Raw genomic sequence first — 20,707 nt, 5'->3', positions numbered from 1 at the left:
TGTAGGCGTAGAATAGCACAGTAGGCACTCTTGATGCTGGTGTAACAGTGGTCCAGTGTGTTGTTTCCTCTGCTACTACAAGTGATTTGTTGATGGTAATTATTTAGTGACTTTTTCAAGCTGGCTTAGTTAAAATTCCCCAAAATGATGGTGAAGGCGTCAGTGTGTGCTGTTTCGTGCATGGTGATCCCATTGCTTGGATCATCTAGAGCCTGTTTGACTTTGGCCTGAGGTGGAACATACGCTGCTACCAAAATTATGGCTGAAATCCTTCACAACAGGTAAAATGGATGGCATTTGATCACAAGGTGTTCCAGGTCTAGTGAATGGGACTGGGACAGCACCACCACAAGGAATTGATCATGAAGCTAACCCCTCCACCTTTGGCTTTAAAAGACTCAGCAGTCCTATCTTGGTAATGTATTGTGAACCTGTCAATCTGAATTGCTGTGTCCAGAATGGAAGGGGTTAACCAAGATTACGTGAAACAAAAAAAAATGCAACAGCTTTTAATTTCCCTCTGGTACAGCACACTGTCTCTGAGATCCTCAATTTTATTACCAGAGACTGTACATTTGCAGCAAGATGGTTGTTATCGGAAGTCAAAAATCTCAATCTTTTAAATGAACCATTATCCCAGCACAACCATCTTTCCACTGCCGCCATCTTAAAGGGACAGTCAGCGGGCCATAGTCTGATCTATTTCTATCGGTTTTAAGCATCAATAGATTGTTTAATCACATGAAAAAGTCATTACTAACTGTTCAGACCTTAGATACAGTTGTGGTTCTCAGCTGAAACGGGAATATTTGTTCCTTTCCATCTAACTACTGTACGAGTCAATTGCTGTCCCAGAAGTTTGCTCTGTCTTTCCAAGTGTGTATAAAAGGCCCTGAGCTCATCCGGAAATGAAATGTCACTGCCACTTAAACCTAGCAGGAATGATGATAGATCAGCAATAGCAGGAGCTTCTAGCTCCTGTACAGGCTGTCCCTGGGTATCAAATGGATTGTGTTACAGACATTCATAAGTCAATTCTGTCCATAAGACAGAACACTCACAATATTTATTCAATATGGCAACCATACTTCACAGTATGCAAAAAGCACATAAGGCTGAAAGTGAAGAGGGAGAGAAAACTAGTTCTGCTGTGTATAGGAATAAACGTATTCCTACATACATACATTGAACCTTTGAATTTGATAGTATTATGGGAGCTCATTCAGATGCAGGCATGCTAATGAGTTGTACATTCATAACTTGGGTATGATCTGTAAGGTGCCATAGACATCAGAATTGGAGATCTTGGTTATTTACAATTTATGTGAACAAGTTTAATGAGACTGAATGCATATATTCCAGGCCATGCACTCTTCCCACTATAACTATCAGGCAGGAGGTACAGAAGCCTCAGGTCCCACACCACCAGGTTCAGGAACAGTTATCACCCTACAACCATCAGGTTCATGAGCCAGTGTGGGTAACTTCGATCACCACTACTCTGAGCTGATTCTGTGACTTACAGGCTCACTTTCAAAGATTCTTTATGACTCGTGTTCTCAGTATTATTATTTTATTTGCAGAGTTTGCCTTCTTTTGCACATTGAGCAGAATATGTGTCTCCCTCCTATCACAAATCCCCACAAGCGACTGCACCTTCTGCCATCTTCAACAGGAATCTATCATCACATACATCTCAAGCAACACACATCAAAGTTGCTGGTGAACGCAGCAGGCCAGGCAGCATCTCTAGGAAGAGGTACAATCAACGCTTCAGGCAGTTAGTCCTGACGAAAGGTCTCGGCCCGAAAGGTTGACTGTACCTCTTCCTAGAGATGCTGCCTGGCCTGCTGCGTTCACCAGCAACTTTGATGTGTGTTGCTTGAATTTCCAGCATCTGCAGAATTCCTGGTGATCACACACATCTCTCCCACTTTCTGCAAGGATTTCTCCTTCCATGATACTGTTGTCCATTCATCCCTCCCCACTAATCTTACTCCTGGCACATATCCCTACAAGCGACAGAAATGCTACACCCGCCCATTCACCCCTTCCCTCATTTCCATTCAGGTCCCCAGCATGTCCTTCCGGGTGAGGCAACAGTTCACCTGGGAAACCTGTTGGGGTTGTCTTAGTGGGTGGGGTGGGGAGAATCAATGATGAATACCAGAAGGTTGTAAATAGAGTTGAGGTCAACAACTGGGTCACTCATGATCTTTTACAAGTAGAAAGTCGGGGCAGATTTCAAGGAGTCAGTCCCTTTGCAGGCCAGGCAGGATCTATATTAAAGAGTAAATACAGTAGTCAACGTTTAGGGAGACCCTTCATCAGGACTGATGAAGGTTCTCGGTCAGAAACGTCGATTGTTTACTCCTTTCCATAGATGCTGCCTGGCCACTGAGTTCTTCCAGCATTTTATGTGTGTCGTTGTGGATTTCCAGCATCTACAGATTTTCTATTGTTTGTGAGATCCCAAAGCGTGTACGGCCAATAGGAAAAAAAGAGGTTAAAATGGGGTTGCCGTGTGCTATTAGCGGTGAAAATACCCTGGTGAACACCAGTTGGAATGCTAATACACAAGGAAAACCACTATCTTTGAAATATTCGGTTTTCTTTTCACACTTCACAGCCTCACCAACAGAGTGCCAACGGAGCCACAGCATATTTTGGGGAGTTTGCTTTTCTTTCACGAGGCGGAACCTGCCATAAGGCTGCATGTTGTAAACTGTTGCCGACCGGATTGTATTCCCTATAGCACCATCTTGGTATAAGTGTTCCGTCGCGGCGAGTCACCGTCTGGCTTTGCTGAATGTCGGCGGGGGCCACGGCTTGCGAACCGGCCTCCGAGGCAGGGAGGGGCACCAAACCAAACTGGGGGTTGGTATTGGTGGGTGCTTCGGGCGCCGCGGTTCTCGCTTTATACGCCGCGGCAGCGCCGTTTGTGGCCCCCGCACTGAGGCGTTTTTGCCTGCCCTTCATCCCGGCTACTCCGGTCCAGGTAGAGAATGTGCTACAGCTCCTGAATAGCCACCGGGGAGCTCTCGTCGACATCGGCAGTGGGGACGGCAGGATTGTGAGTGTCCGCGAGAATGAAGGTGATGGAGGAGGAATGGGAAGAGTTAGGCCAGGCGATGGAGACCAGAGAATTAGAGACAGACCTGGAAAGGGGATATATTGAACTGAGTCCCAGATCAGTCTGCATCCTTAACACAGGGAAGCTAAGAAATTGTAATCATTGGAGATTCAGGGTTTCAAATGAATAACGCCAACAAATTAACCCAGGGTTGTCATAAAAATCGTTACCTATTTTGTTATTCACGTTCAATACTAGTACGATAATAACATGCACTTGTATCCAAAGGCAAAGTGCTGGCGGAAATGTGAAATAGAACACACAACAAATTAGAGAACAGCTGCAGAAAGAAACAATTTATGTTTCAGATAATAGTCCTTTCTATAGTGTCTTCAACACAGCAAAAGTACACGAGATGTACTATTATTAGGATGATGTACTGTTATTACAAAACTGTATAGGCAGATGAGATAGTTTGGATTGGCACAGACATAAGCAGAAGGACCTGTTCCTGCGCTGTTCTATGCATATATGTTCAGTGACTCTGAGGTAGTTAATTAAAAAGATTCACAATCCTCTGACAGACTCTGGCCAGGACAGCATTTGGTTAATCAATCCTATTCAGAAGAACATGTGAATATAGCACAAAGTGTATCCACAGAAGGACATAATTTCAAAGAAGAACAGCTTACCACCCTTTATTGATGAATGTTAGCATTATCCAGGATGGGTGATGATGCTTATCTTGCCAGTGACACCCAGATCTTGCAAGTGGGTTTCTTTTTTTAAAAAAAACTGAAGCAATGGAAGAACAAGGTGATAGTATGAAAATAAAAATAGATGGCATTTGTGTGGGCTGAAGTTCAATTCTGGATGAAATTTGATACAGTCTTGAAAATTATTTGGTGCAATTTGCAATGGTTGTTAGGGTAAGTGATGGAATCTAAGGAATGGAGTTGATGGCAGAAGTAGATGACGGTTTCCAACATTTTGTTGGCAAAAATAGCTCATCTTTCTAGTTGAAATCCACCAACCAGAATGACAATTTAGATACTGTGGAATTGGAGAGGTATTGATGAGATGGAGCAAGTTGAAGTCCTCGTATGTTCACCTGGATGATGCACAGTGGCAACATGTAAATAATAAATAAGGGGAATGGAGGATAGATGCCTATGGAGGAACAAAAACAGAAAAGAGCACCATTGAGAAGTGTCCTGACCTACAGCATATCTGTCTGCTATGGAATTGCACTGCATCAGTTCTCAAGACCCTGCAGCAGAAAGTGAATATAGGTGATAAGTGGCTAATACACTCAATTTCGTTTCTAAAGGGGTTTATCTAACGAATTTAATGTTAAACACACAGCGCATATTTTCTTCACATGAATATAGTGATAAGTCAATTATCAGGGGAGCTTGAAGGAAGTGTTGAACGAACTACCAGTAGAAGTGGTAGAGGCAGGTTCGATATTATCATTTAAAGAAAAATTGGATAGGTATATGGACAGGAAAGGAATGGAGGGTTATGGGCTGAGTGCAGGTCGGTAGGACGAGGTGAGAGTAGCGTTCGGCATGGACTAGAAGGGGAGAGATGGCCTGTTTCCGTGCTGTAATTGTTATATGGTTATATAAGTCAATAGCATCATAACATTTAAAGTAACGTTTGGATATTAAACTCACAGCGCATATTTTCCCCGTTTGAACATATAAAATCATTGCAACGCACCAGTATCGCTGAATCAGTGTGACCCCTGGGCTTGTTTCCCTGCAACAAGACGGTCCCATCGAAGGGTGATGGGAGACAGCAATACTCGAAGGGGGTTCCTTATGTCCAGTCTATTCCGCAATTTAGTTTTTGTTGCATTCATTGCAGAGATATGTTGGAAATGGAAGCAACGTTTTCAGTGCTTTCATGGCTATTTCAGGATACTTAGACTTGACTTTGATCCAGAATGCTGGCAGAGTTGTCATGTCAAACATACTCTTCAGCCCGCTGTCATTTGCAAGCTCGTGGAGTTGATCTCCTTCCCACGGACATGGATGACGCGTGGGTCATGACCTCATGTGCATTCAAGCTCAACAGTGGGCGTGACAGGGAATGAGGAAAGGTGCAGCTGACTCATATTGCCAAATCATATGGTTTCCTCGTGGCCTGGTAGCGCATGCTTTGCGGCCCGGCACCGGTCCACGGCCCGGTGGTTGGGGACCACTGCCCTAGAATCCTTACTTTGAATACTTGTTTTGGTATGCCAGATGACTGGTCTGGTGTGCAAAGGGAAGATGTGCTCTTCAAAAGCCTGTCTTGCCTGGGCTGACTGCACACTATCTGTAAACTATTCTGACTAGATACTATCTTAACCCGTAATTTGCTGCAACTTCCACATGATCATCTGTGCCTAAGACTGTGGAAGAGAGAAAAGGCAATTTGTCCCAATCCCAGGATGTTATTCACTAAGAGTCAGTTTGGCCCTGTGCCCCAAGTAAAGATTTGAATAGCAGAGTATCTTCAAATAAGGTATGGCAGATAAAATGGATGTGAATTTGGGAGGCAGTAACATATCAAGGACTTGCCTGAGAGAGGAAAGTGAACTTGGAAATGGAGCAACAGTTGCAATGGTTACAAGGGCAGTTTCTGAGGGGGTTGGATGATGTAAGGAGACTACAATATAGAAGTAATAGGGAACAGAAAATCTGTTGCATGTGGATTGTATAAAAAAAGAAGTCATCTATCTTTGAATCATTGAGAAAACTACACAGGATCTAGTTGCTTCCGATGCTGCCAGTTTATGTGGATGAGCTACCTCAAAATTCAGGTCATGTTATTTTAATTTTTTCTTTTATCCTCCCAAACATGCGGCTGCTCTTTATTTAAAAAGAAAACATGAAGTATTGCTTTCACCTGCTTACAATATTTTAAATTGCTGTGTTTATTTTTGAATGTAATACAGCTGTCCTTGTTAACACAAACAGCATCTTTTCAAAACAAAGTGAATCTGAAAATATAGAACAATGATGCTAGTTCAATGAGTAACTTGTAACTCAAAGATAAAATAAGTTTTTGAAGTGGTCACGCTCACTGCCAGTTGCATGTGGCAGTACATTTTAGAGTTAAAGTTGGGTTATAAATTAGGTAATCAAGGAGTCTTTGAGCAGTTGAATCTGAATACCCGCCAAAAGAACATCTGCAGGCATCCTGACCTCTGCAAGGGACTGGCAGCTGTTGGTGGACCTCGAACGGCAGCTGAACTTCCCCCCCAACCTATCGCAGCCACCACCCTGAGACCAGGCATTGTCCTAGTGTCTGAGTCTACTCAGCAAGTGGTGCTGCTGGAGCTGACAGTCCCATGGGAAGATCGCTTGGAAGAGGCTTTTGAAAGGAAGCTCTCCAAGTACGCAGGACTGGTAGCAACTGTCAGCAGGCTGGATGGAGAGCGAGGTGTCTCCCAGTGGAGGTTGGTTGTCGGGGATTCGCAGCCTGCTCCTTAGCTAGAGCCTTCAGCAATTTGGGCATCGAGGGAGCGAGGGAGAGGAGACCCATCCGCAGTACCACCGGTGCGGCAGAGAGGGGCACAAGATGGCTGTGGCTCAAAAGAGGGGAGCCACGGAGTCATAAGTAGCTAGCCATCTGGACACAAGCTGGGGTCTGATCAGCCCCGGCTGGGTCACCTGGAGGAGGTTGTATGATGTTGAAAGACCCGAAACGCCCGATGATTCCAGGAACATCACTGAAGATGTGTCCAGAAGCATCAATAGATGTATGTACACAGTGAATCAGATTCAGAATTGGTTTACTATCGTTGATGTGTGTATATTTAGTGCAAAAAGAATAATAATAGTGAGGTATTGTTGATGGGTTGGCTCATTGTCCTTAAGACATAGGAGCAGAATTGCTCTTCATAAAACTTTGAGTGTGTAACTTCAGGCTTCTGTACCTCCTTTCTGGTAACAAAAAGAAGAGAGCATGTTCTGAGTAATGGGGGTTGTAGTGGCCAAACCAAAACAATTGGCACTGCCAGTGATCTTATGGCTTTGTTATACTTGCACGACACACCCCCAGCTCCAGTAGTGATTGTTTCAAAAGTTGAATCCTTGATTCGATCCTTTATTAGCAAACATGCAATTGTGAAGTGATGAAACTTAAGCATACCCAAGTGTAAGCTAAGTGTTACTGAGCTGTCAGCAAAAGATATGACATCCATCGGCCCCAAGCTACTACAAACTGCAGTGAACAAAACACAAATATGTGACTTATTCCCTTCACTTTTAACACTCCCCCATTTGTGACTAGTTACCATAATAAACATGCAACACAGAATACAATGCAGATAGGGAACAGATGCATGGCTCCTGCATTCTAGCCCCCTAATTATTTTACCAGCATAATTACAACTACAGGCTACCAAGACACGGGAGATGCACAATATCAGCATTTACAGAAATACCCTCTTTTGGTAAGTGGTTTATTCTGGTTTGTGATCTCCTGTCCTCTGGAATGCATTCAGGAAAATCTGTCCTGAATTGCTGCTGCCAAAGCTCATCGAAGCTCAAAACTGAAGTCACGTTAATTGTCAGCTCTGGCTGAGCTTAGTCTCTTCCAGCACCACGGTCTCCTTTCAATGGTCCATTAACAGTCCAACACAACATTGTTCTGATTGCACAGGGTCTATCATTTATACTGTGAATCAATTGCAATGGCTCGATTGCCTTTGGCACGTTCAACCCAGTCAGTAGTTCAATTTCTGGCAAATGAATATGCTTCAGGTGAGGTCATTCCTGAAGATCTCGCTGATGTGGAATGATCCCACCGTGGACAGGCAAATGTTCCTGTGCAATTCACAATAGCTTTCACTATCTAAGCCAGCCACTTCCAATCCTGGAACAGCATAGCTACTCACAATGTCCTGTTGACCGATGATATATATGTGTTTCTTTTCCTGTCAGGTTGAGCTTATTGATGAGGCTCGCAGTGCAGAAGGCTGCTCTGTCTACTTGATCTAGGAAAGCATGAGTACCCACTGTCTTGTTACTCTTCTTAGACTTCACCTGACCTGGAATTATAGGAAGTTTACAACTATGATCACCCGCCCCCATAAGGCCATTAAATACCAGGGCATTATGTGCTGCTGTGTTTGCTTCACTCACAGCTTGTTTCAAATCTGCACCATTTTCATTAGTTCTAGGTACAGTTTTAGCTTCACTTTCCATAATAGTCATGGTAGTGGCAAAGCTGCTTCCTTTAGCTTGTGTGTGTCTTCTATGGCATTGCAACAGCCCCCAAGATAAAAACTTGGTACGTGGTGGCTAAGAAAGATTCTTTTCCATTTAGGCTGCAGCAATTTTGTGTTCACCACCAAAGTGTTCCTGTAGCAAAACTTGGGCCTTTAATTATCCTTTCTTCGGTCTGGCCTGTGGGCAACTTTTGACCAGCTCTCTAAGGTAAGCTCCAGTGAACTGATGAGAAACTAGGGATGGTCACCATAATTATCAGTCTTACCTTCAATGCTGTTCTTAAAAGCCCTCATAAATGAATGATACTGCATGGATTACCAGCGAAGATTTGAATCTCTCATTTAGGCAGAAATGCAATGTGTTGTTGTTTCATCATTATGCTTGTTATTTCCTTTCGCATCCTTGTGGCCTCTGACACAACATTTAGACTGCCATCATCTGAAACACGAGTGCCATCAACTTGTAAATCGATGTCTTCAGAAGCACCTTGCACTATTGGATATGACATGGGTTCAGAGTGCCTCCTTGGTACAGGCTGAGAGGGAGCATCTTCAACTACCCCTTGGCGTTCAGACTTGTGGCTTATAGACATTTGTTCCTCAAATGTGTCCACATTGACATCAAGAATGCTGGATTTTCTTTATTCCAAGTCAATGTAGGAACTCTCACCATAGAACTGCTCTGCTGGTGCACATTTAACACTCTCAGCACTTGAAGCCCTTGGCACTTTAATTCTGGCCATCTTGGCTGCAATTTTTTCCTGCAACTTAAGTTGCTCCTTTTTCTGAAGCTGTTCTCCCATTGCGTGGTTATCCCTTCAGTGTTTGTTAGCTTGTGGATAACTCAGCTAAATCGGCCTCCGTTCTAATTAGACACACAAGTTGCTTTGCTAGCAATAGGATGTGCTGCACACATGTTAGAAGTGCTGTCTTCAGCTTTATACATAGTCACAGCCTGTTCTGTGGCTTTGTAAATACATATTTTCATTTCCTCCTGCAATCTGACCTTTAACATCGCATGGGAAAAAATTCTGACTTAGTCTTGACTTCAAGGTTACTGCTTCCAGCTTGACTTGTGTTGTTCCTCAAGTGCACGAAGCAGATAGAACAATGGCAGATTCAGTTCAGCTTTTCAACAGAACCAAGGGTTGACTCTTCATTCAAACACCACCATACAGCTTGCAGCCTTTAGTCCCTAGTTAGACAGGCATTGCTGACCATTCAAAACTGTTTCAAACCCAAAGACGCAGCATGAGCTGACAAAAGGTCGTTACTTGCCACAAGCTGCTTCAGGCTGCTGCACTCACAATATCAGACATGTCCAGTGCTAATGTTCGTCTGGTGTAACTGTCGAAAACTTTTGCTGACAGAATATTGTGGCCACACCAAAACTATTGTTGCTGCCCGTGACTCAATGGAATTGTTATACTTGCATGACATGATCCCTGCTCCAGTAGTGAATGTTTCAAAAGTTGAATCCTTTATTCAATCCTTTATTAGCAAGTATACAATCTTGAAGCAATGAAACTTAAACATACCCAAGTGTAAGCAAAGTGTTATTGAATAGTCAGCGAAAGATGTGACATCTGTGGGCCCCAAGCCGATATGTGACTTACTCCCCTCACTTTTGCCACTCCCCCACTCATGTGACTAGTTACCAAAATAAACACAATAAACGTACAATGCAGATAGAGAACAGATGTATGGCTCCTTTTAGAGTTGTTTGATCTGATTGTTTATTTCTCAGATTAGACTGTCTAATTGTTATTTTCTTTTCAGTCTAACAATTATATGCTGATGTATTATATAATTACTTACGCAGGTAATTGCTTACTGTGATTCCTAGTGTCTAGTATCCACATTACAGTTTAATATGCCTCTAGTGGCTATACAAAATATAATTCCTAAAAGCTTGAAGTTTCTTTGTTCTGCATTAAGTGAATAAGTGTTTTCACATTGGTTAATTTGGTAGTGCAGTATTGAATAAGTATTTTCTAATTGGGTAATTATTATCTAGATTTGAATGAAATTTTCCTTATCCCTATGGATGTAAAATAACTAAACACAAAGCAGTACCATCTTAGTTCTTTAATCTTGGCTTCCTCTATCACTGTTTATTCAAATTTCATCTGTTCTGTCAACTCTTAATAAAATGGTCAAGAAGCAACAAGTTTTATGCTGCTTTCCTAACTTCTAAAAGAACCTGTAAAAGAACACTAGAACCCATCAGCATCCGTGTTGATGGATGCTGCCTTTTTGAGGCGTCGCCTTTTGAAGATACCCTCTATGCTGGAGGGGCTAGTGCCCATGATGAAGTTGGCTGTGTTTGCAACTCTCTACAGCTTTGTCCGAACCTTTGCAGTAGCCCCTCAGTACCAGACGGTAATGCAACCAGTTAGAATGCTGTCCACAGTGAATGGACTATTGGTGAATCAATAGTTGAACCCCGTGTTGGAGTGATTAACTGTTCTTCTCAAACATGTGACTAAGAACTGAGATCAGTATTTGCATTGAGTAGCTGCTGGGACAATGTGGAATGCTTGGTAATAAAACTAAAATGGTGACTCTTCCAAGGTTGAACAATTTCTGACCTCCCTCCTTTAATATTGATGGCATAACAATCCCCACCCAGTAGCAAGATGAAAGAAGGTTAGATGATAAAATAGAAGGGAAAGAGTGAAGTTCTTTGTCTAATTTTACCAAAGATGTGTGTTCAAGAGATATGATACAATGAAGATAATTATTTTTAGAAAAATGCTACCTAATGCTTAAAAACTAAGATTAGCATTCTGGTCTGAGGATGAAATAATTCAGTTACACTTAATTTTTTACACTGATGTGACATATTTAGAGACCAATCAAAACTCTAAGATGTAGGAGCAGAATTAAGTCATATGCACAGTAAGTCTGCTCCACTATTCAATTATGGCTTATTTATTTCCCCCCTCAACCCCATTCTCCTGCCTTATCCCCGTATCCCTTGATGCCCTTATTAATAAAGAACTAATTAACCTCTGCTTTAAATATACCCTATGTCTTGGCTTCCACAGCCTTGTGTGGCACTGAATTCCACAGATTCACCACCCTCTGGCTAAAGAAATTCTTCTCCATCTTTGTTCTAGGGACATTCTTCTTTTCTGAGGCTGTGCCCTCTGATCCTAGACTTTACCACTAATGGAAATGACACCACTGTCTACACTTTATCTAATTTGGTACTTCTCAATAAGATCTGTCCTTCTTTCCCCCCCGCCCCACCCCCGTTCTTCTGAGTACACCAGAGACACCAAATGTTGCTCATACATTAACCATTTCATTCCTGGAATCATTTTCATAAACCTCCACTGGACCCTCTCCAGAGGCACTAATTACAATAAACATACATCCTCTTGTCCTTGTGCATGGGTGTAGAACTGATAACAAGCATAGCAGGATTGTGGGAAAAAGAACTAATTTAAGAACACTATAAATTATTGCAAATTTAGTCTTTAATGAGGTTTGTGTAAGTCACTTGAATTTCCTTAAAGTGGCCACTGAAGGTACGTTTCTTTACTAGGTATACCTCCTGTTTATTAATGCAAGTATCTAATCAACCAATCAGTGCAGCAACTCCATGCATAAAAGCATGCAGATATGGTCAGAAGGTTCAGTTGTTTAGACCAAACATCATAATGGGAAAGAAGTGTGATCTAAGTGACTTTGACCATAGAATGATTGTTGGTGCCAGACAGGGGGGTTTAGGTATCTTAGAAACTCCCAGTATTCTGGGATTTTCATACACAACAGCCTCTAGAGTTTACAGAGAATGGTGCAAAAAATAAGCAATTTAGAAAAAAAAGTCCGCTGAGCAGCAGTTCTCTGGGCAAAAACACTTGTTGACAGGAAGGTGATAGTAATGCAGATAATTTACAACAGTGGTGTGCAGAAGAGCATCTATGAATGCACAGCACATCGAACCTTGAGGATGGGCTACAGCCACAGAAGACCATGAACGTACACTCAATAGCTGCTTTATTAGGTATTTAATAAAGTGGCTACTGAGTGTATAAGATAGCTGGGAATGAATACATAGCAATGATTTCATCGAGAGATTAAGAATCTGAGTTCAAAGTATTTAAAAAGAAATATATTAGCTGTTTTGTTTCCAGAACTGTTTATTGACCATAAGATGGGGTTGGGGGAGGGAGAAAGAATGATCTTGCATTTATACTGCGCCTTTTTAATTCTTGGGAATCACAAAATTAAACCATTCATGGAAAAGCGTGCCCAGCTTGCCTAATTGTGGACATAGAAACTTATAATAGAAATACAAAAATTGAGAGAGATTAAATAATTGAAAATGGTACTGTATGTGCTCCATCCTTGATTTCATGTGATGAAATTCATTTTTGAGTCTCTGTGCAATTTAGTATAAGACAGTCTATATTACATTGTATATTTAATTTTTCTTTTTGGCACAGGCCTCCCTCAGATTTTCTAACTAATGACGGTTTATGCCTGCAAAATCCTAGACAGAGTTGAAGGGAGAGTTTTTCACCAGATGTTTGCATGTGAACCTGAAGCATGTTTCACATTAGAATATCACAGTACAAAGCATAAGACTATTTTAATTCCTAATATCTTTTTCAGATTATTTTACAGAAATATGAAAATTCCAAAACAAATTTTATAGTGGCAGAGAAGAATCAAAAAATTATTTATTGTCTGATTAAATGTTCATTAGATTTTCTGTTAATATACTCTTAAACTTGGATTATTTTACTGTATTCATCATAGGTAATTGCAGCAGCAAAGCAAGGTTTTCGAGCAGTTGGTTATGAACTGAATCCTTGGCTAGTTTGGTACTCCAGGTACCGAGCGTGGCAGCAAGGAGTACACCGCCACACCAGATTTTACATCTCTGATTTCTGGAAGGTACCAGTACATTTTGTGTCATTCCCACAGCACTATTTTTAGAGTATTTTTCCATTTCTGTTCATCTTAAGCTGTTGGGGAGGGTTTAAGGGCAGGGAATGGGAACCAGAGTGATAGGGCTGAGGATAGGGCAATTGGTATCCAAGCTGGTGCAGTGCATAGTGAGCCTATGAGGAAGGACAGGCAGATGATAGGGCAAAATTGTAGTCGGTAGGATGAGCTGAACTGTAACATGGGGCAAAATTGAAAAGGGTGATGAATACAGAACTGAAGGTGTTATATTCAAATGTACATAGTAAACAGAATAAGGTAGATGATCTTGTAGCGCAGTTAGAGGTTGGCACGTATGACATTCTGGGCATCACCGAGTCATGGCTGAAAGAAGATCATAGTTGCGAATGTAACATCCCAAGAATATATGTTGTATTGAATGGACAGGCAGGTAAGCAGAGGGGATGGGGTAGCTCAGTTGGTTTAAAAAAGCAATCAAAACTTTATAAAGAGGTGACATGGGGTCGGAAGGTGAAGAATCCTTGTGGTTAGAGTAAAGAAACTACAAGAATAAAAACTCCCTGATGGGAGTGGTACACAGGTCCCTGAACAGTAGGCAGGATGTGGGAAATTTCAGTGGGAAATAGACAAGGCATGTATTAAGGGCAATGATATGATAGTCATGAGAGATTTCAATATGGAGGTATATCGGGGAAAATCAGGTTGGTGCTGGATCCTAAGAAGGAAGTTGTGGAATGACAGATGGTGTTTTTTTTTTAGAGCAGCTTGTGGTTGAACCCACTAGGGGAAAGGTAATTCTTGATTGGGTGTTGGGTACTGAAGCAGATTTAATTATGAAGCTTAGGGTAAAGACCCCATAGGAGGCTGTTTGAGAGAGAGAAGATAAAGTCAAATGTATCAGAATCACACTGGAGCAAAGGGATGAGAGAGGAGCTGGCCACAGTTGATTGGAAGGGGACACTAGCAGGGATGATGGTAGAACAACAATGGCTGGAGTTTCTGGGGGCAATTCAGAAGGCACAGGATAGATGCATCCCAAAGGTGAAAAAATATTCTAATAGGAGAATAAGGCAACTGTGGCTGACAATGAAAGCCAAAGACAGCATAGAAGCAAAGAAAAGAGAGGTGAGAGTGGATATTGGACCACTGGAAAATGATGCTATAGTAATAGGAATAACGAAATGGTGGAAGAACATAGGTATTTTGCAACACTGTGGAAGACACTAGCAGTATGCCAGAAATTCAAGAGTGTCAGAGGGTAGAAGTGAGTATAGTTGTTGTTATTAAGGAGAAGGCGCTTGGGAAACTGAAAGGTTTGAAGGTGGATACATCACTTGGACTAGATGGATTACACCTCAGGGTTCTGAAAAGCAGCTGAGGAGATTATGGAGGCATTAGTAATATTTCAAGATTATGCAATAGTTTTGGAGAATTGGAAAATTGCAAATGTCATTCCACTCTTTAAGAAGGGAGGGAAATAGAAGAAAAAAAATTATGGATCAATTATGGATGAGTTCAGTGGTTTGGAAGATGTAGTCCCATTATTAAGGAGGAGGTTTTGGGGTACTTGGAGGCACTTGATAAAGTAGGCCAAAGCCAGCATGGTTCCCTTAAGGGGAAATCTTGTCTGACAAATCTGTTGGAATTCTTTGAGGGAATAACAAATAGGATAGACAGATGCTGTTTACTTGGATTTTCTGAAGGCCTTTGACAAGATGTTGAACATTAGGCTGCTTAACAAGATAAGAGCTCATGGTATTACGGGAAAGATACCTCCATGGATAGAAAATTGGCTGACTGGCAGGAGGCAGAGTCAGAATAAAGGGGGCCTTTTCTGGTTGGCTGCCAGTGACTGGTAGTGTTCTGCAGGGGTGGTACTGCGGTCACTTCTTTTTACTTTGTATGTCAACCATTTGGATGACAGAATTGATGTCTTTATGGCCAAGATTGGGGATGATAGAAGATGGGTGGCGGGGCATGTAGTGTTGAGGAAGCAGGATGTCTGCAGAAGGACTTGGACAGATTGGGAGAATGGGCAAGGAAGTGGCAGATGGAATATAGTGTAGGGAAGTGTATGGTCATGTGATTTGGTAGGATTGAAAGCGCAAACTACTTTCTGCATGGGGAGAAAATTCAAAAATCAGAGGTGCAAAGAGATTTTCCCTAAAGGTTATCTTGCAGGTTTGGTTAGTGGTAAGGATGGCAAATGAAATTTTAGGATTCCTTTTGAAAGGACTAGAATATAAGATCAAGGGTTTAATGCTGAGGCTTTACAGGGCATTGGTCAGACGGCACTTGGAGTATTGTGAGCAGTTTTGGGTCCCTTATCTAAGAAGATGTGCTGGCATTGGAGAGGGTCTAGAGGAGGTTCACAAAAATGATTCTGGTAATCTAAAGGTTAACATATGACAGATGTTTGATGGCTCTGGGCCTGTACTTGCTGCAGTTTAGAACAATGAGAAAGGATCTCATTGAAACCTACTGAATATTGAAAGGTCTACCTACAAAGAGTCGATGTGGAGAGAATGTTTCCTATAGTGGATGAGTCTAAGATAAGAGGGCACAGCCTAAAAATAAAGGGTTGTCAATATAGAATGGAGGTGAGAAGGAATTTCTTTAGCCAGAGGGTGGTGAATCTGTTAGATTCATTGCCACATACGGTTGTGGAGGCCATGTCATTGAGTATATTTAAAGTGGAGGTTAATGGATTCTTGGTTAGTCAGGCATCAAAGATTATGGGGAAAAGGCAGGAGTATTGGGCTAAGAGGAATAATAAATCAGCCATGATGGAATGGCGGAGCAGACTAAATGGGCCAAGTGGCCTAATTCTGTGTTCTTTCTTTTGGAAAAATTAATTTTCCATTTTTTGTCTGTGCTTTTAGGTGAATTTCTCAGAATATAGTAATGTTGTCATATTTGGAGTTCCTCAGATGGTAAGTGTTACAGACAAATTACATGTTTGCTTGCAACATACGTGTACACTGCACTGCTCCACTTCTAGTGCAGCACTTTCCTGACATAGACACACATTGAATAGAAATTTGTTTTTTCTAAATTTTCCTAAAACATAACGATCTAGTTAAGTTGAAACTGGAAAAAAAAAGAGGCTAACTCTATGGTTTTGTTGCACTAGAAGTACTTATAGATAAGTTATCTGATGTCAGTAGATTAGTACATTTTCTGGACATTGAACCTTGAGTTTAAGTCTAATCCAGAATGGTTGGGTTATGGTGGCCTCTATCAAACTGTAAGATGCTTCACTGAAATTGTTATATACCTAACTTGGTACTTATTGAGCATAGGTTTATGATACACAGCCAGTGTTAATTCTCACCAGTTTGCTCATCTTGCCATCATAATGTATGGAGCTGACTTGCATGGCTAAAAAGAAAGTTCATGCCAGAGTGGTAGGTTGCTGTCTTGGAGTTTGGAATAAAGACCAAAAAAGAAACTATGTGCACAATGTTTTCATTGTAATATTTTGATATTGAGATAAACACAAGAAATTTTTATCTTGGACACATCAGATGGTAAACATGTTTTCAAGGCACGTGGAGATAGCATCTGAAGAATATGTTTTTTTTAGAAGGTCAGAAATTGGTATTGAAGGTATGATTGTCTATTAAAAATCAAGTTTTAGATGCTGTTTTTGTCATGTGGCCGAGAATAGCTTGTTACAGTAAAACAGCAGTAATTCAACCTTTCTGGTGTAAATTCTAAATTTAGATTTTTATTTTAAATTAGGACCAGGTTCTGTTTTGAAGTTTACATCTGTTTTTTTTTTGTTGTTCCAGATGGAGTCCTTGGAGAAAAAACTTCAGAAGGAGTTGAAGAATGATGCCAGAGTTGTAGCATGTCGTTTTCCATTTCCCAGCTGGATTGCTGAACATGAATCTGGAAAGGGAATCGATGCAGCTTGGTTGTATAATGCAAAATCATTTAAGACCACTGCAAAAGAAGGAAATCAGCATTAAGACAAGAAAAAGTGCAACAGTTGTACAATCTTTATATTGCTGTGGTGTGGCTAAAAAGTGACTGAGAATTAAATAATTGAAATACTTTTAATGTAACTTTATTAACTGAAAGTATGGAGTTGTGTAAGATCAAATGTAATTATAGTGTTCTCCAAGTGTCCGAATTTTGCGATCCCTAGGATGTAAAAGATACTATATAAATGCAGTTTGGGGTTACAGCCTTGCTTTCAGGCCCATCAAGAAATAGTTGTGGGAAAAAAATGTCCACCTTCTTGGCATCCTTTTTCCTGAATTCAGGGAAAGGGATGCGAAATAAATGAATGTTGCCAGTTGACTATAAAATTGCCTTTTTGTCTTTTTAATGCTTTATAGAAGTATTTTTAAACAAATTTGGTACCAAATCACTTTAGGAGTTTTTAAGGCAGATAAACAAAATTGTTTTAAACCTGTAACATTAAGGATGGGAAAGTTGAAAGAGCTAGGGGGATTTCCAGAAAAAACATGGCAGCTGAAGGTATCGTTATGTGTAATGAACTAGAGGCAGAATTGAGGGAACATAAATATAACTGGGCTTTTGGGGCATGAGGAAATTTCAAAGGTAGGAAGTAGTTTGAAAAAAATGTTGAGAAATCTGAAATCTTTGCAACAGTATGAACTTTTTACAAAAATAAAGTGTTAGAACTGTTCAGCAGGTCAAGCAGCATCACTAGATGTAGAAACAGTTAACAATTCCAGTCTTTCTCCTTTGGATTGGAAATATTGCTTTTCTGTCTTCAGATGCTACCTGACATGCTGAACATTTCCAGTGTTTTCTCTTTATGATTAATATGCCTAAATTTTTCAAGGATTAATTATAGTCATTTTATTCCAGTGTTGAAGTCAATGTTTAGAAATGTTGGCTATTTTTTTTCCAGCTTTGTACAATATTTTGACATGTGGCCTATACATATGATGAAAAATTAACCTTTGATTTTCACTTAGTTATCAGATGTTGGTGAAGTTGTAATGTTTCTAACTTTGCATCACTACTTAGCAGTTATTCAGTACTTGTTGGATATAAGGTTTGATTTGGAAATTGGTGTCTTTCCACATTTATGTAGTCTGGTAATACTCTCTGACCTTGTACACACACCAGAATGGTTATGTAATGCCCTGGTTCACATCTTTACTGTTATGCTCTATGTATTTCATTAGCAGTTCTGTAAGAGCAGTCTGTTCTGCTTTCAGTCTGTTTGGGTTATTGTTGAAGATAAGGGATGATGAAGAATGTGTGCTAACCAATTAGAATGGTAGAACTAGGGGGAGGTTTTTCTGGTGAAGGGCACAAAGGTTGGGCTTGGGCCTTTTGTTGGGCAGGCGATGAACAGAGAAGGCGCTGGGGAGAACCGGTCGTAGGATACAACCCAGTGGGAGACCTGTTTGTTTGAGATGGACTGTGAGCAATGTTCGGAAGGTGGTGTGTGCTGTCACGCAGAACAAGGGCCCAGCGAGTGAGTGACAGAGAAGTTCCAGATGAGCTCCAACTTGTGCACATTTGACTGTTTAACTGAAATGGGCCCTTTCCTTTTTTTTCTCTTAACTAAAGAGTTACTACAGTTAAGATCCATAAATGTAATTCCTTTAATCGTTTGCAGTATACTGTCTGTTATTGTGTGGCACTGATTTGTAATGGGTAGCAAATTACAGAGCATCCACACAAACTGAGGTTTAGGGTGGGAGAGCCGTCTCAACCTCATGAGTTTGGCAGGACCAGGGAGTGTCTTCCCTAGACTTACACAGCTGAGGAAACCAGGGGGTTTCAGTTAATAGACTGAGGTGATTAAGCTTCACTTTAAGCAACCTGAGCCCTTCCCAATCTGAAGTTTATAGTTCACGTTGACCCTACTGGATGAAGAAAAATAAGATTCTCATTCATTCAGGTTCATGTGGCTGCTTTAAGCAAAACTCATTTGTGGGCACATGACCAAGTGGTTAAGGCATTGGACTAATGACCTGAAGGTCGTGAGTTCGAGCCCCAGCCGAGGCAGTGTGTTGTGTCCTTGAGCAAGGCACTTAACCACACAGTGCTCTGCGACGACACTGGTGCCAAGCTGCATTGGCTCTAGTGCCCTTCCCTTGGACAACATTGGTGTCGTGGAGAGGGGAGACTTGCAGCATGGGGAACTGCTGGTCTTCCATACAACCGTGCCCAGACCTGCGCCCTGGAGAGTGAAGACTTTCCAGGCACAGATCCATGGTCGCGCAAGGCTAATGGATGCTTTATTTATGAGCCAGATTGTTCCAACCACATCTTAAAAATATGTGGGCCAAGTTTCACACATGTTTTTGTAGGGAAAACAAATATCTATAAGCATTTGTAGAATAAGTAGGAGGCCCATATTCATGTTGACATTCAGTTTTAGACATTACTATTCATTTTCTGTAGAATAGATAGTGCTGTTCCTTTCAAGCTGAAAATTATTCATGTTGAGGTGAAAGCATCAGATTATTTTTTGCAAGATGAAATTTGATTTGTATTTTCTTTTAATAAACCAGATTAATTGAAATGCTTGATGCTGCATATGATAACTCGTGTTATAATGTAAAATATTGCATAGGTATGCAGTAATGTCAGTATTTGGAATGTAAAAAAAATGATTCTGAGTAGATCTAATGTACTTTGGCATATATACTTGCATAATGGCTGATTCAACTACACCTTTCTGCACAGTCACTACAAGGCGCTCTATGAGGCGCTGGTGAGACCTCACTTGGAGTACTGTAGGCAGTCTTGGTCTCCTTATTTAAGAAGGGATGTGCTGATGTTGGAGAGGGTACAGAGCAGATTCACTAGTATGATTCCAGGAATGAGAAGGTTAACATATGAGGAACGTTTGTCCGCTCTTGGACTGTATTCCTTGGAGTTTAGAAGAATGAGGGGAGACCTTATAGAAACATTTCGAATGTTGAAAGGCATGGACAGACTGGATGTGGCAAAGTTGTTTCCCATGATGGGGGAGTCTAGTACGAGAGGGCATGACTTAAGGATTGAAGGGCGCCCATTCAGAACAGAAATGTGAAGAAATTTTTTTAGCGGGTGGTGAATCTATAGAATTTGTTGCCACGGGCAGCAGTGGAAGCCAAGTCATTGGGTGTATTTAAGGCAGAGATTGATGGGTATCTGAGTAGACAGGGCATCAAAGGTTATGGTGAGAAGGCGGGGGAGTGGGACTAAATGGGAGAATGGATCAGCTCATGATAAAATGGCGGAGCAGACTCAATGGGCCGAATGGCCGACTTCTGCTCCTTTGTCTTATGGTCTTACATCCTCTAAATTTTGTGTGACCTCTGACTTTTGTGCTCTCAGCCATGACTGATCACCCACATCTCCTCAAGGTCAAAAATTTTAAAATCTGAAATCCTCTGTGGGGGGGGGAGGAGGAGGAATGAATTATCCCAGTGGCCAGCCCCAGTTCCCTATTCTGAAACTGCATCTAAAAGTATCGCAAAAAAAATGGAACTCGTCGTGCC

General features: G+C 41.3%; 1 protein-coding gene across 1 annotated transcript; it reads left to right on the top strand.

The window, feature by feature from the left end:
- Positions 1 to 2,753: 2,753 nt before the first annotated feature.
- Positions 2,754 to 19,727, top strand: LOC140195337 (ATP synthase subunit C lysine N-methyltransferase-like). Its single transcript, XM_072253478.1, has 4 exons — positions 2,754 to 3,073; positions 13,074 to 13,211; positions 16,106 to 16,156; positions 17,018 to 19,727. The coding sequence occupies exons 1-4, from the start codon at positions 2,810 to 2,812 to the stop codon at positions 17,195 to 17,197; spliced, it is 633 nt and encodes a 210-aa protein (XP_072109579.1). The 5' UTR covers positions 2,754 to 2,809; the 3' UTR covers positions 17,198 to 19,727.
- Positions 19,728 to 20,707: the final 980 nt, after the last annotated feature.

Source organism: Mobula birostris, chromosome 3 (genome assembly GCF_030028105.1).
Source record: "Mobula birostris isolate sMobBir1 chromosome 3, sMobBir1.hap1, whole genome shotgun sequence".
Lineage (NCBI taxonomy): Eukaryota > Metazoa > Chordata > Chondrichthyes > Myliobatiformes > Myliobatidae > Mobula > Mobula birostris.
This window is presented reverse-complemented; position numbering and strand designations above follow the sequence as displayed.

Excerpts from the sequence above, each read along its gene's own strand:
- LOC140195337 (XM_072253478.1), top strand. The coding sequence starts at position 2,810 with ATGTCGGCGGGGGCCACGGCTTGCGAACCGGCCTCCGAGGCAGGGAGG. Across the intron at positions 13,212-16,105 it reads ACATCTCTGATTTCTGGAAG|GTGAATTTCTCAGAATATAG; the intron begins GTACCAGTACAT and ends CTGTGCTTTTAG. Across the intron at positions 16,157-17,017 it reads TATTTGGAGTTCCTCAGATG|ATGGAGTCCTTGGAGAAAAA; the intron begins GTAAGTGTTACA and ends TTGTTGTTCCAG.